Genomic DNA, 17,149 nt, shown 5'->3' on the forward strand with positions numbered 1-17,149 from the left:
ATAAGTATACAGTTGTGGCCAAAATTATTCAACCCCCACTGAAATTGAGTGTTTTGGCCAGTTTGACATTGCTTTTGATCATTCAGTCATCTTGCTTACATTTACATTAAAGAGGCACTTGTAGGTCAGACAAATATAACATAACAGTTATAATGAAATAACCACAAATGTCTTTTCTGTGCTCACAGCATTATCAGTTTTATTCAACCCCCAAGTGACATTCAATCTTAGTACTTAGTACAGCATCCTTTTACAGTTATAACAGCTTTTAAACGTGAAGCATAGCTTGACACAAGTGTCTTGCAGCGATCTACGGGTATCTTCGCCCATTCTTCATGGGCAAAGGCCTCCAGTTCAGTCACATTCTTAGGCTTGCGCACTGCAACTGCTTTCTTTAAGTCCCACCAGAGGTTCTCAATCGGATTTAAGTCTGGTGACTGCGATGGCCACTCCAAAATGTTCCAGCCTTTCCTCTGCAACCATGCTCTAGTGGACTTGGAGGTATGCTTGGGATCATTGTCCTGTTGAAAGGTCCAACGTCTCCCAAGCCTCAGGTGTGTGACGGACTGCATCACGTTTCCATCCAATATCTCCTGGTACTGAAGAGAATTCATGGTACCTTGCACACGCTGAAGCTTCCCTGTACCTGCAGAAGCAAAACAGCCCCAAAGCATGATTGACCCTCCACCATGCTTCACAGTAGGCAAGGTGTTCTTTTCATCATAGGCCTTGTTCTTCCTCCTCCAAACATAGCGTTGATCCATGGGCCCAAACAGTTCTAATTTTGTTTCATCAGTCCACAGAACACTATCCCACAACTTTTGTGGTTTGTCCACATGGCTTTTGGCATACTGCAGTCGACTCTTCTTATTCTTTGGAGACAGCAAGGGGGTACGCCTGGGAGTTCTGGCACGGAGGCCTTCATTACGCAGTGTGCGTCTTATTGTCTGGGCTGAAACTTCTGTACCCACATCTGACAAATCTTTTCTCAGTTCCTCAGCAGTCACACGGGGACTTCTCTCCACTCTACGCTTCAGGTAGCGCACAGCAGTCGAAGTCAGCATCTTCTTTCTGCCACGACCAGGTAGCGTTTCAACAGTGCCCTTTGCCTTGAATTTGCGAATGATGCTTCCTAAGGTGTCTCTTGGTATGTTTAACATCTTTGCAATCTTCTTATAGCCATTGCCCTTCCTGTGAAGAGAAATCACCTCTTCTCTTGTCTTCCTGGACCATTCTCTTGCCTTCACCATGTTTGTAACCACACCAGTAAATGTCTAGAAGGAGCTGAGTATCACAGTCATTTTAAAGCTGCCTAATTGGTGCTTATTATGCTTGATTGCTGCTCGGTGACATCCACAGGTGTTTTCAATACCTGATGGAAAGCACCTGTATGAACCTCTGTTCTTCAGAGTGGTAGTCTTTAAGGGGTTGAATAATTGTGGCAATGAAGAAACCACATAAGAACCATTTACTACTGTATTACATAAACAATTGATGTCATTTTAGTTGCATTTGGGTAGTTACAACGTCCTTGTAGGATTTGATTCTGAATACAATTCCAAATGTACACTATAGTCCCTAAACCCCTTTACAGCATTGGGGGTTGAATAATTTTGGCCACAACTGTATATTGAACCAATATTAATATTCTGTATCCCCTGGTTCACATATCTGCATTCCTGAAGTCTGCGTTTTGCACGGGCACTAGAGCCCATTCATGTGAATGGACTCCTGTGCCCTGGGACACGCAGGGAAGAAGTCCCTGCACCTCTTCTGAAAACGCAGCCCACATGGGAACCTCGGTTCCCAGTACGGTTTCGATTTCCAGTGTGGGCGGTGCACCATTAGACCCGCCTATGGGTCCGCATTCCCCTGTTATGTGGCTGCACAGATTTTTGTGCGGATCCGCAGCGGCACCACCCGCACATATGTAAACCTAGCCTTAAATGAAGCTGTGAGAAAAACATTTACCGATGATGTAAAGTCACAGCATAAACTTTCCTTTTATATCATCAGCATTATAATAACAATACAAACAATGGTCATTTCTAACAATCCTATTTCTTGAAAAATCTCTTTTCATCTTGTGAGTGCTGCCTGCCTGTTGACCATCTCTTTTGACAACTTCCTGGATTCCTTCTCAGCTTCATGTTGTTTATATTCAGTTACTAAAGAATACGTGTCCTCTGCGACATTGGTGCCTGCAAGCAGTGATGATGTCCCATATGGGGCCTTTTCTATACTGTCTCTCCCTTCTAAAACTCTTCAGCATGCTCTGTAAGTGTAACACAGCAGTGTATATTCACATGGCGTGGTGAATACGTGTCACTGCAATCAAGAAAGCGGAATAAATGTGTGTGATTCCTCAAAAAGTATGTTTACAAACTTTAGGATTCATTTGAATAATAGGGCAGAGCTAGGGAAATTAAATGTGGAAATGAATATATGATTTTACATTTTGATCAAAGGTATACTTTACTCTTTTAACAAGGTTCTCGGTTCTACAAGAATGGCACTGATATATGATCTGATCTTTATCAAGGTCATGGTAAACATGCAACTGTACGTTATATACTGTATCTTCTGGGCTCCTGCCCTTGGAATGCGTGTTGCTTTGGCTGAGTTTAGGGTTGGGTCATCTGTTTGGGAACCCCTGTGGGAGATACAGATACTTCCCTTTCTTTGTGATCCTTCCATTTTGGGCATGTGGAAGCCCATTTTTTTAAGATTTGATAATTAAAAAAATTTTCTTTGAGGTTTTATGAGGCGAGTTTCATTATTGAGAATTAACATGAAGATACTTAGGAAAATCTTAGCATGCAGACTTAATACCTTTCTTTGAACTCAAGAAACAGATTAACCGCTCTAGGTGAATGTGTGAACCATCCACCCTTCTGGTCATCAAAGAGGTCAGTCCAATCCATGGTTGCAGCAGAGAAATGGGAAAATAGAGGTTGGCCGCACTCCAACAATGTACCATATAAAAAAATAATTTATTGAAATCTTCACAATAAAACTTGCATGAATCACAGCTCCAGTTATGAGTAAGCACAATTTTGTGTGAAATGCGTTAACTGTCCTCTGTCCATATATGGAGTTGTGATTCATGCAATTTTTATTGTGAAGATATCGATAAACAATTTTTTATCTGGTACATCATTGGAGTGTGGGCAACCTCTATTTTCCTAGTTTTAATACCTTTCTTTACCATGATTAAGAACTAGGTTAGATTTGTTCCCAGACGATGAGTATGGGACAGTATTTGAAAAATACTCCATCTCAATCATTTGGACTGCTATCACGCACAAAAACTATTACTACTATAACTAGATATCTCCAAAGCTTTCAATGCTTTATCCTGGTTCTACTTAACATTTTTAGCACAACACCTAGGGTTTGTACCATGGACAGTGACACCTTATAGTTCCCACCCAGGAAAAACGTAAACATCATGTGTTTGAATCATCTCTGTTCCCTATTCAATGAAGCACCAGGCAAAGCTGTCTGCTTTTGCCCATCTTGCTCATTCTGATGCTTGAACTTTCAGCAGGAACACACAATCTTCTTCACCCCAAAACAAGCAGGAGGCTTAACTGTACCCAACATTGTTCAATTATTCTTAGCTGCAGATATTGCCCCCATAGCATGCCATACCACTGCCCCCATATCTGGACTTGATAGAGTTTCACTTGATACCAATATTAATCCTTCCTGGCACCCTCCATCCCATCACCCAAAAGCCCTAAACACCATTCTCACCCACCTACTTTACATTTTGGACTCAGTTAAATTTTTGGGGGGTTTTATATCACCACACCTTCCTTTGCTTAAAATTCTCTCTATCCTTTCTCTTCATATGCTGTGCCCGCTATATAATGGGTCCCTCATCCTACACCCCTAAGGTTTCACTATACTTCTGTGTCAACTTCTCTTAACCAACATACTTCCATAACAGAGGCTGTAATTCTGCTTATATCATCAAGCGTATATGTGAGCCAGTTTGCTTTATAACAATACTTTCTATGTTCTTGAAAATGTTCAATAAACCTTTGTAAAAAAAACTGGCAATATATAATAGAAAATAGGATTTACAAAAACAAAGCTTACACCTACTGCTGCTTTTGTTTTTGGGAATTCAGAATGGGAGAGTTTATTACATCTGTGTTTCTTTGTCTTCCTTGTTTTTCATTCTTTACAAGTCTAGAAGTGTACCGTAAAGTATGCCTCCTTAAGAGTGGATCTGATACCCTACCCCCTCCCCCCTAATGCCATGCGGGAAAGACAATTACCATGCCAAGCAGCTTCTGGTCATAGGTGTGCTGCATGATTCTTTTTTACTGTCATCTTCTAGGGATGATTAATGAGTTTTCTTCATTTTTTTGTAGAAATATTATAATAGAGGTCACAGTAACATTTTGACATGCCATTCCACAGCCTGGATATATGTGTTCATTTGCAAGTATTTCTGTGTTTATCTTAAAATAAATCTGTCATAAGAAAAATATGGAGGCTGCCATTGCTTACCTCTAGAAATACTAGTTGCCTGGCTGTCAAATTGACCCTCCAATTTAAAACTTTCTGTGACTGGCTTAATACAACTATTTAGGTCAGGAGTTTGACATTTATGCAGACTTTTCCAATCTTTATACTTGCTTCACATCAGTGATTGCCAGTATAAAAACTGGGCAAATGGCATTTTCCAAAGGAGGTCAGTAACTGCAGGTTTACTTTCATGTTAAAAAAAAAAACACTGGAAGGGTGAGTCAAAGAGTGTAGGAGGAAGTATTACTAGGAATAGCTATTGCTTGAATTATTTTCTTCTATTGGTTAGATGAGAGGGGATTTAAAAAATTCTAAAATATTTTATTTCAGACAACCCAGCACACATTGCACATACTGATACATGTGCGCAACATCCATTAAATGTACATTTGAATCATACACAAATAAAACAAGAGCATAACATTTAACTTTTTAAACTGATATTCTTTAGGAAAATGTTCTAAAAAAACCACTATTTTTTCAAGAAGTCCTGTTACTTCATATCATATAATATCTTGTTATAATTTTAGAAAATCTGCTACTATTTCTGTAAATGAAATTTATTTTTATATTACTAATGTAAGCAAACATGGTAACCCAAAGAACCCCCATGTTACAGGAATAACATAAAACTGAGTTATAATTTTTAAGAGAGAATGTGGTTAATAATATAGGAATAATTTTAATATTCACCATCATAAAATATCTAAGGTTATATATTTTATACTTTATCTTTGTGGTTTACATTAAGCTAATTGATCAGCATTGCTTAAAAGAAATATTAGTACAATAAAGAAATGAACGTCTCTACTAATAAATTTGGCATACTCTAATCTTTTCCTTCTTCTCAGTCCAAGTGTCTTTTGCATCTGCATTTGAACTCACTTTATTGAGTGAAACAAAAAACGTAAGTTTGTTTTGAAAACATTACGTTTTATCCCATTAAAAATAGCTGAATAATCGAAATGTTTTCTCAGTTTGATCAAATGATGAGAGAATAGTTTATCACTTGAGGCAAATGCTATTTGGATGAAGGAGGTTCTTACATTAATGCTTTCTCCAATCAAAACAGTAATGCAAAGAATAAAGCAGGGTACACATGTTCAGTTTTTTCATTCAAACAGCAGGCTGAACAAAAAAAAAAACCTGACAGAACTGGTAAATTTTCAGTCTGTATAAAAGGCCAGGAGAATGGTTCCGTTACAGTTTTTTTTGCATTTATCCACGCTGTAGAGAATGAGAAAACTCTCAATTATTATTTTATAGCTTGCACTTATTAATACAGAATGAAAGTTATGGCATTCTTTTTTTCCAGCAACCTTTTATTTATTTTAAAGTACCGGTAAATACTGTCTGGCAGTAGATATCACATATATCACCAAACATTTACTGCAGGTGAGTCAATTACTGTAAATTGAAACACATGTAGCAGCAAGCTACATCTGCAATGAATGTTTGGAGAATGTCGCATTTATAAATATGTCTGTCAAAAATCCATGAATGGCACATTTTTAAATATACCTCTTAACCACTTTTCCTCTCATACCTGTAAACCCCCATCATGGACCACAGCAGTTTTTACATTTCTGCTATGAACTTGTTTATTCGGCAGAAATGTTGCCATTACATAAGATACAAGATAAGATATATGATAATTCTTTTAATGACATTGTCTTGCAAAAATGAACTTGTTAATAAAATTCGTAGACAAAAATAGTAACAAAACTAAATAAATCACTTTTTTTTTAACCACTGTTCTTTTGAAAAAATAGTGTTACCATAGAAAAAAAAGTATAAACAATTTTCTATCATTTGTCCTGTTTAAAATGACAGTAAAATTATAATTCTGGTACAAAGCATTGCATAGGTATCTACACCAGAAATACATTTTTTGTTTTCAATTTAGTGCTTTTTTGAATGTGACACAAAAAAATGAACAAATACAACAAATAAAAAAACTTGCATATTAAAAGTTAATAAAGTAGAAAAAAATGTCAGGAAATTAATAGCTGAATGTAGAAGTGGAAGATGGGGTTAATTAAGGCTGGTTAGGGTAAATTACGGGTTAATAAGGTGTTAAATAGATAAATAAAAAAAACACTTTTTAGGTTTCTGTAAAGTCCAACTCCACATTAAATGTCCTTTTAAAAAGTTTGTTTGGGCCAAGCGTATTGGACGTGCTGTATTACTTGTATGCAGCCTCAGCTACAGTATACAGTGCTGTGTTCTAGCAGTGGGATGAGAACTCGAATCTAGAGCGAGCAGAGTCAGACTGAGCTCTCCTCAGCCATTCGTGGGAAGGTTTGTATACTATGAATGAATACAAATCTTCCTTTGATTGGCAGAGGCAGAGAGAACAGAAGAATTCTGCTTCAGCCAATCAGAGGAAGCTTTGTATTCATTCATAGAACACAAAGCTTCCTTTGAATGGCTGAGCAGCATTCAGTCTGACTGTATTTTGTTCTGGGACTAGGACAGGAATACAGTGCTGTATACTGTATGTAGCTGAGCTTACGTACATTTAATACAGTGCGCTCAACAAGCGCATGTGTTAACGCAGTAAATAGTTTTTTTTTTAGCCAGCTTGACCCAAACAAACTATTTAAAGGGACATTAAATGTGGCGTTCGGACTGGTTCACAATAGTGTGATTTCAGATCTAACTTGAGTTACACACAATCCCTTGACAATGGAAAGCACATTGTTTTCACTGATGCCTGTTCTCATTAATGCAGCGCAGCATGGTGCAGTTTTGGAAAAAGGTCCTGTCGTACTTTGGTGCAATATCAGGGCTATTTTGACCCCATGGAATATGCAAACCAAATCCAAAATCTAACCAAGTTGCGCTACATAATCGCACTGAATTGGATCAATACGCAGCCATGGCAGTGTTAACCTAGCCTTAGGCAATAACTGACAGCACCTGAAGTTCATCCCTTTGATCTGCAGATAAATGAAACAGATAAGATACTAAGTAACAATGTTGCTTGTATCTCTCTGAACTGTGTTGATAAACAGAGAGACAATTCTTTTTTTTACAGCTCCATCTTGTAGAGCTGCTGTATGTACACAAAAACCCATGGCCCTAATTTTCAGAGCTGAGAGTTGCCAGAAGTTGAGAGGAGAAGGGGCAGAAGGACTGGAGGTGCTGCACACATCCTGTGTACTTTGTGGAGGTTTTTTGGGCATGTGTAGCATATCCAGTGTCCTCAAATGGCTGAGGATCCATGTTAACAATAATAGAATAAAATTCTAAAATTCAACTGAATGGGTTGTTTTACAAGGTGAGGGTTCACATACACTTTAACACTCTTTGATCAGACTCCATTCGGCTCTGGGTATTCTTCTTTCCATTTTTTAAAATATTTTTCACACTTTTTTCTTAAATGACAGTCATTTAACAGAGCCCTCTGATTCCCCTTGTATTGAATTGAACTGTAGCTGTACTCTCTGCCTCCATTTTTTAAAGTGACGTGCCTGCTGTTGGCACTATATAAATACATAATAATAATAACAATGTTATCTGTACTTTGATAAATATTGAGAAAATCTTATTTTTGACCTAAAGGTAAATTGTTTGTTGTCCTGTTAACTTTTACATTTGTAATAATATAATTTGTGGACCCTCCCCTAATTTGCATTTTTACTCTTGCAGCTTGGGCGCCTCACAGGGAAGGCATGTGGTGAAGACAGGAGAACAAGCAATGGAAGTTGTGAATGGCGATCTTAACAACCACTCAGATGTAATCCTAAATGGGTACATGAACAAAAGTTTTCAGGCCAGTGCCAAGGAGAACGAGACAGACACTATGGCAATTTGTGAGCTTCACCGCTGTGAAGTCAGTGGGGTTTCCACTCAACTTCAAGGTGAGGATACTACACACAGGTATGAGAAGAAAGCAAAAGGAACCCGGATCTGGAGTTTTGTCAGTAGACGGAGAGCTAATTCTGGGCGTAGTAAAAGGCCTCAGTCTATGATACTCACAAGTGAGATCAGTGAGCCAAAGCCTAAACTGTCTTTCATGGACAAAGTGAGATCTTTTAAAAGACTGAGATCTGCAACTTTTTCCAAAAGTTCTGTCCTTCGTAATTCCAAAGCAAAGGTTCAGAGTCAGCCATCGGAAGACATAGAACTGACCATTCCAAGTGCTTTATTTAGAACAAGGAAATATGCTGATGGCCAAAGACCATACAGACATTCTTATGCAGGCTATATTGATGACCTAGATACCTCATTTGAAGATGTAGAATTAAACATTAGTATTTCTGAATGTTTCTCTAGTGAAAACAAATGGTTAAAGGACATAGACGGTGGAATGAATGGAAATTCTGAACATATGGACAATGAAAATTTTGGCAGCAATCGTAGATGGCCATTGGTTAACACTAAGAGTTCAACTATTGCTGAAGGAGAAATCCAAAGGCGAGGACTTAAAATGTCACCAGAACATCGCAGAGGAAGGAGCTCTTATATGTGGAGTTACATAAAGGGTTTATCAGTGGCCACAAAAGATGCAAAGGGATTTGACAAATTTCAAGGCAGTACATTCCAAAATGCAGATGACACAAGTGATAATATTTCTTCTGCTGAAAAAGATCAAATATTACAGGACAGTGTGGCTAAAACACCTGACACTGCAAGCAGTGGGAAATCAAAAAACTTTGGTGGGGTATTTAAGTTTTTCAGCAACATGGCAGAGGCAGCTAGGAAATGGAGAGGCTCCGCTAGGTCATCTACATTAGACGATCAGGTTTCCCAGTCAACTCCACGAACTCCTAGAATGCAGAACTCATTAATCAAAGAACCTTTAGTCATTGAAAATGAGAATGCATTGAATTTTCTTTCTGAGATCTCTCAGTCTACAGATTCTCACATGTGGGAGAACCATCATCGGATGGGTAATGCACCAGTTCAGGAAATCTTACCCACCATAAAAAATAAAGAAGACACAAATAATCCAGAGTTATGCACTCCACAAGTATTTGATGATAACACATCATATTTAAATGATACTTCCTGTGTGGAAGAAGTTTCCCAACAGCCAACACAAGCAATGCTTGAATTGTCACAACCTGAGGAAAACAGCATCCATGATGTTCCCAGTCTGAGCTCAGATACTTCTGATGAAAATTCTCAGGCACAAACTATAAATATGTCACAACTGGATGAAGCTTTTGAGAAAAATCCTGAAACCACATTTATGACTCAGTCAAGTCTGAATGATACCCAAGATGAAGATGTATTTGAAGGTAGTGAATCTCAGTTTAGTTTGTCAACTTCAGCCTCATCCAGCGAAGAGGTAATTTTCTTATTGTCATATATAAGTTTGTCTAGTATCTTTTTTTAATACATGTATGTTTGTATGATTATGTTATCATAAAGTAAATATATATATATATATATATATATATATAGTAACGGGGTTCACTTGGCAGCGGGTGTGTGTGACCCCCTGGAAGGGTGCACAACACAAAAACACAGGCACAGCACAACAACAGTGGAGGTCAAAAACAAAAAGGTGCAGTTTATTTACAATATTTACAGAAAAACGTCAAACCAAAAAGAAACATCAAATCCTGGCCAACTTGGCTACTTACTGTAAAAATAGCTTCCCTAGCTATCCACTAGGTACAGCCTGATGCTATACCTAGTTGCTGGTAGTTGGAGGCTAGCCACACAGGCTTTTGTCTCCCTGCACACAGATAGGATGTTGCTCCCCAGTCAGCTCAGGCACAGATCTGGTTCCAGGTTGGAGAAACTCCCTAAGCAAGCTGGGAAGTTTTATATTGGCCTTAATGAGCCCACTACCTCCAGCTGGGCTCATCAACCCAGTGCTGAAGGACTCAGCACTTCCCCCTAGTGGAACAAATCCCCATAGAGTCTGAACCTTGGACAAATGTATCGTCCATCCAGGACGCAACCAGGTGATTTCACCTGCCTACTGTCACAATATATATATATATATATATACAGGGAAGAACAGAAGTACTTGAACACCCTGCGATTTTGCAAGTTCTCCCACTTAGAAATCATGGAGGGGTCTGAAATTCACATTGTAGGTGCATTCCCACTCTGACCAGACCTAAATCCAAGAGAACATCTTTGGAAGGAGCTGAAACTCTGTGTTGCTCAACGACAGCCCCGAAATCTTACAGATCTAGAGGAGATCTGTGTGGAGGAGTAGGCCAAAATCCCTGTTGCAGTGCAAACCTGGTCAAGAACTACAGGAAACGTTTGACCTCTGTAATTGCAAACAAAGGCTTCTGTAACAAATATTAATATTGATTTACTCAGGTGTTCAAATACTTATGTTCAGCAGTGCAAGACAAATAAATTCTTTAAAAATCATACAATGTGATTTCCTGAATTTTTTTTAAATTCTGTCTCTCAGAGTGGGAATGCACCTACAATGTGAATTTCAGACCCCTCCACGATTTCTAAGTGGGAGAACTTGCAAAATCGCAGTGTGTTCAAATACTTCTGTTCCTCACTGTATAACTATTTTCCTCAGAGAATAGGGGCAGGTACACACACATCTGTGTCACCCCTTGTCTCTGCCTCTTACCCACCTCCAAGCACCATCACTTGGTTGGAACCCCCAGCCACCTTGCAGTTCCACCCTATTCAGAGAGTATAGAACCAGTGATAACTTTGTGGTGCTAAATAGCTTGTATAGAATTTGTTAATGATAACAAGAAAATTAGCAAAATAGATCCCCTGCAGCCAGCAAGAATACAGTCCCCCAGTGACAGTAGATCCCCCCCAGCAAAATATATCCCCTTTAGCAACAATAGAGCCCCGAGCGGCAATACCCCCCAAGAAACAATAAACCCTCTCAGCAAAAATTGATCTCTCAGCAGTCAGCATCAATAGACCCTCCAGCATTCAACAACGATAGACCTTCCCTCAACAGTAGATCCCTCCCAGCAATAACTGATTCCCCCTAGCAACAATAGATCCCCTCATAACAATAGATCCTCCAGCAGCCAGCATCAATAGACCTTCCAGCACCCCTTTTGATTGCATACAGTATATTCAGTGCTGGAGGTGCCGGAACAGTGTTCTGCTTCAGTCCCACTGGAAAAAATGCCATGTATATACATAAATAAATATATAAATAGTGATAGGTGGAGATTCTAGATCACTAGTTAGCCGCTCTTGTAAATGCAAACAGCCTTTATTTTTTTCAAAAGTAAAACAAAAGCAGCTTATTTGTCAGCATGAAAAAACAAATCCCTCCATCAGTCTCTGGAGCAAAGCAACACTTCACCTCACAGCCAGCATAAATGTATCCCTTAATAGGGTTTTAAAGTTCCCTCCTGCTCTAGGAGTCCAAGGAAAAGGTCACCGCAACTCAGGAGTGTCTCAGTAATCAAATAGCACACAACTCCTTTTTCTAAGTATGTCCAGCTCCACAGCTTGTGGATATCTGCTGATTATGTCCTGCCCTTTTAGGCCCTCTTTCACAGGTGGGTTAACCCTTACAGGTCCAAAAAAGCTATAGTTAGGATTGGATGCACTTTCCCAGCCAAAGTCTCTCTGAGACTGGGACCTATATCAGGACTTAAAGCAGAACTTCACCCAAAAGGAAAAGCTCTGATTTCTTCCTCCTCCTCCCCCCTCCTCTATCATATTTTCAATGTTTTTTTTTTTGGGGGGGGGCTGGTACCTAGCTTTGACAGGTACCCAGTCAGGCACCTACTGCCTAGGCAATCAGAGCAGAACTTCTCACTCCCCGCCTGCTGCCTCTTGGGACATGACACGGGTCCCAGGAAACTGTGGGACCATTCAATTGGTGCATGCACATTGGGGAGCCAGCACTGGGGACCCAAACACTGCCGAACAGCCAGCCCCAGTGAGCACAGCGTTTGAACCCTGGACAGGTAAGCGTCCTTTTTCATTAAAAATCAGCAACTACAGTATTTGTAGCTGGTGACTTTTATTTTTTTTACGAACTGACTGAAGCTCCTCTTTAGCAATCCTGGGAAAATTGTAAATCAGTTTTGTCTCTCTCCCTGATCTCCCCAGGAACCCTTCATCCTACAAAGGTGAGAATCCCTGAGTACTCCAACTGTTTCTTGTTGTCCCCCTTAGGGCTCATGTACACTGCAGTTGCTAAACTTATGTTTAGGAGCTGTTTAGCATTTTTTTCAGCAGCCCCTGAACTCACCCTAATGTTTTCCTTTGTGTCCATGTACACATCTTTGTTTACAGTCGTTTACAGGCAGTTGAGTTTACAGTCGTTTTTTGAACACAACAAACTTGCGTTCAGATGTCAATTTTATCAGCGTTTCAAATGCAAAACGCTCGTAAACGTGGCTAAGCGCTGCAAATCGTGTTTATAAGCGTTTGCGTTTGAAATTTTTTTTTTACTCTTCCAGTTCCCAATGCTGTCCAGAGCCTTTTTTCATCATGAAAAATGCATGCAAAGAGTTTTCAAGGTGCTCAGATGGACAAAACACTTAACACAGGATGTTCCTACCAAGCTTGTAATGACCAATTCACACCTCAGACCTCTCCCACCCTTGGAAACAAAAGATATGTTAATGACCATTCACACCTCAAATACCTCATAAAGACCCCCCTGCCAGGTGACCTTAATGACTCACTCCAGCAGACACCTTCCCACCCTTGGAAACAAAAGAAATGTTAATGTCAACTCACACCTAATTATCTCAACACATACTGCTGTCTCTGCTTCTACTCCCTGTATTTCTCTGAAACAGTCTGAAATAGTTAATAATTTACCACTTTTCAGTGCATTCTGGGCATTTGGGAGGTTCTCCTTTGCTTATCTTTAAAAACGCTTCTAAACGCAAACGCTTCTAAACGCGTTATGCAAACGCAGCTAAATAGACGTTTTTTGACCTACGTTTTTCAGCAGTCAGTTTCCATTGTTCAGAAATGTCCCGTGAACATGGGGCCTTAAAGGGACTATAACCCAAACAATGGGGACACTTATCTCCAATCCAGGACTCAATCTTGGTGTCATATACTATATATATATATATATATATATATATATATATATATATGTATATATATATATATATATAAAGTATATATTGCCAAGAGTATTGGGACGCCTGCCCACCCTTTGCAGCTGTAACTGCTTCAGCTGTTCGGGGAAGGCTGTCCACAAGATTTAGGAGTGTGTCTATGGGAATATTTGGCCATTCCTCCAGAAATGCATTTGTGAGGTCAGGCACTGATGTCAGACGAGAAGGCCTGGATCCCAGTCTTTACTCTAATTCATCCCAAAGGTGTTCTGTTGGGTTGAGGTGCAGGCCAGTCAAGTTCCTCCACTCCAAAATCATTCATCCATGTCTTTATGGACCTTGCTTTGTACACTGGTGCGCAATCATTTTGGAACAGGAAGGGACCATTCCCAAACTGTTGCCACAAAGTTGGGAGCATGAAATTCTTCAAAACGTCTTGGTATGCTGATGCCTTAAGAGTTCCCTTCTCTGGAACTAAGGGGCCAAGCCCAACCCCAACCCCAGAAAAACAACCCCACACCATAATCCCCCTTCCACCAAACTTTACACTTGGTACAATGCACTCAGTCAAGTACTGTTCTCCTGGCAATCACCAAACCCAGACACGTTTATTGGATTACCAGACAGACGCGTGATTGGTCACTCCAGAGAGCACGTTTCTACTGCTTTAGAGTTCAGTAGCAGTGCCTTACACAACTGCATCCAAATCTTTGCATTACACTTGGTGATATAAGGCTTGGATGCAGCTGCCTGGCCATGGAAACCCATTCCATGAAGCTCTCTACACACTTGTTGTGCTAATCTGAAGGCCACACGCAGTTTGGAGGTCGTTATAATATATATATATATATATATATATATTTATATATTATACTATATTGCCAAATATATTGGGACATCCCTCCAAATCACTGGATTCAGGTGTTCCAATCACCTCCTTGGCCACACGTGTATAACATCAAGCACCTAGGCATATATATATATATATATATATATATATATATATATATATGTATATATATATATATATATGAGAGGGAGAGAGTTTGCAATTATATACATTGAGGAACAGAAGTATTTGAACACCCTGCGATTGTGCAAGCTTTCCCACTTAGAAATCATGGAGGGGTCTGAAATTCACATTGTAGGTGCATTCTCACTCTGAGAGACAGAATTTAAAAAAAAAAAATTCAGGAAATTACATTGAATTTATTTGTCTTGCACTGCTGAACATAAGTATTTGAACACCTAAGAAACAGCAAGAATTCTGGCTCTCAAAGACCTGTTACTGTGTCTTTAAAAAGTCCACCTCTACTCCACTCATTAATCTAACTTAGTAGCACCTGTCTGAGCTCTTTAACCTCCTTGGCGGTATTCCCGAGTGTAGCTCGGGGTAACATTTTAGTACCACAAACGGTAACCCCGAGCTACACTCGGGAATACCATGCGGCACTGCTCCGGCATTTGTTCTTCACTTACCTTACCCTGCGCTCCCACGAAGTGTCCCCTGCAGCGTCCCCGGCCATCTCCTCCGGCCGATGCCGGCATCCGGCTTCTGTGTCCTGTCCCTGTGACGTCGGGACGTACGGGCGCCGCTGGCGGCGGGAAATTTAAAAATTTTAAAAAATGTCTTTTTTTTTTTTACATTTTACATAGTAAAACATTGCTGTCTCAACCAATTTCACATACATCTTGTCCCTAATGCTTTGTCCTGCGCCCTGCCTGCATTTTGTCTGTTCTTTCTGCCTGGAAACTGAGAAATGTCCATGGCATCCAAAAAGTGTCCCTTTAGGTCAAAAGCGGTTTAGATCAGCTAGAGAACAGCGATAGTAAATCAGAACCACTTGCAGAATTGAGTGATAATGATTTGTGGGGAAATTCGTCATCAGACACTGAAAACGATTTTGCGACTTTGCTCAGCAATGTGCTAACTTGGCGCTCTATTTCACATTTCAGTGTTTTTGGTTTGATTATATTATTGAATTAAATGTATTATTATTATATTATTATTTTTTATGATTATTTATTAAATTATAATTTATGATTACGTGTTTCAAATTTTATCCTACCCGGGATGTTTACTAGACTCTTGTTCGGACAGATTTCAGTGAGTTATTCCTAAAAATTACAGGCCTACAATAAAAAAACTACATATTTCCATGCAAAAAAATGGTACCGCTTTCAGCACCAAAAATCGGAAAGAATCATACCGCCAAGGAGGTTAAAGACACCAGTCCACCCCACAGTCAGTCAGACGCCAACTACTACCATGGGCAAGACCAAAGAGCTGTCAAAAGACACCAGAGACAAAATTGTGGACCTTCACAAGGCTGGAAAGGGCTACGGGGCAATTGCCAAGCAGCTTGGTGAAACTAGATCAACTGTTGGAGCAATTGTTAGAAAATGGAAGAGGCTAAAGACGACTGTCAGTCTCCCTCGGACTGGGGCTCCATGCAAGATCTCACCTCATGGGGTATAACTGATGATAAAAAAGGTGAGGAATCAGTCCAGAACTACAAGGGAGGAGCTGGTCAATGACATGAAGAGAGCTGGGACCACAGTTTCAAAGGTCACTGTCTGTAGAACACTACGCCGTCATGATTTCAAATCATGCATTGCACGGAAGGTTCCCCTGCTCAAGTCATCACATGTCCAGGCCCGTCTGAAGTTTGCCAATGACCATCTGGATGATCCAGAGGAGGCATGGGAGAAATTCATGTGGTCAGATGAGACCAAAGTAGAACTTTTTGGTCTAAACTTCACTCGTCGTGTTTGGAAGAAAAAGAAGGATGAGTTGCATCCCAAGAACACCATCCCTACTGTGAAGCATGGGGGTGGTAACATCATGCTTTGGGGGTGCTTTTCTGAAAAGGGGACAGGACGACTGCACTGTATTAAGGAGATGATGAATTGGGCCATTTATTGTGAGATTTTGAGCAACAACCTCCTTCCCTCAGTCAGCGCATTGAAGATGGGTCGTGGCTGGGTGTTCCAACATGACAACGACCCGAAGCACACAGCCAGGATAACCAAGGAGTGGCTCTGTAAGAAGCATATCAAGGTTCTGGAGTGGCCTAGCCAGTCTCCAGACCTAAATCCAACAGAACTCCGTGTTGCTCAGCGACAGCCCCGAAACCTGACAGATCTAGAGGAGATCTGTGTGGAGGAGTGGGCCAAAATCCCTGTTGCAGTGTAAACCTGGTCAAGAACTACAGGAAACGTTTGACCTCTGTAATTGCAAACAAAGGCTTCTGTACCAAATATTAACACTGATTTTCTCAGGTGTTCAAATACTTCTGTTCAGCAGTGCAAGACAAATAAATTCTTTAAAAATCATACAATGTGATTTCCTGAATTTTTTTTTCAAATTCTGTCTCTCAGAGTGGGAATGCACCTACAATGTGAATTGCAGACCCCTCCATGATTTCTAAGTGGGAGAACTTGCAAAATCGCAGGGTGTTCAAATACTTCTGTTCCTCACTGTATGTGCATGGAGCATGTGTATTTATTACATATACAACATGTGTTTTCTGCTTAGTAGTGCTGCTGTGTGATTCTTTTTTTACTAGTGTCCTCTCTCAGTGCATGCCTGTGATTTAGCTCAGGCT

At 40.0% G+C, this 17,149-nt stretch overlaps 1 protein-coding gene across 1 annotated transcript in view; it reads left to right on the forward strand.

Annotated features, from left to right (window-relative positions):
- Positions 1–17,149, forward strand: part of ARHGEF9 (Cdc42 guanine nucleotide exchange factor 9) — a 490,351-nt gene that overhangs the window by 71,559 nt on the left and 401,643 nt on the right. Inside the window, exon 2 of the mRNA XM_089685190.1 lies at positions 8,197–9,841. Within this exon, the coding sequence (XP_089541316.1) occupies positions 8,246–9,841 (1,596 nt within the window). The 5' untranslated portion in view covers positions 8,197–8,245. The remainder of the gene's footprint in view (positions 1–8,196; positions 9,842–17,149) is intronic.

Source organism: Staurois parvus, unplaced genomic scaffold, assembly GCF_062004578.1.
Source record: "Staurois parvus isolate SC_StPar_1 unplaced genomic scaffold, SC_StPar_1.0 ptg000365l, whole genome shotgun sequence".
NCBI lineage: Eukaryota > Metazoa > Chordata > Amphibia > Anura > Ranidae > Staurois > Staurois parvus.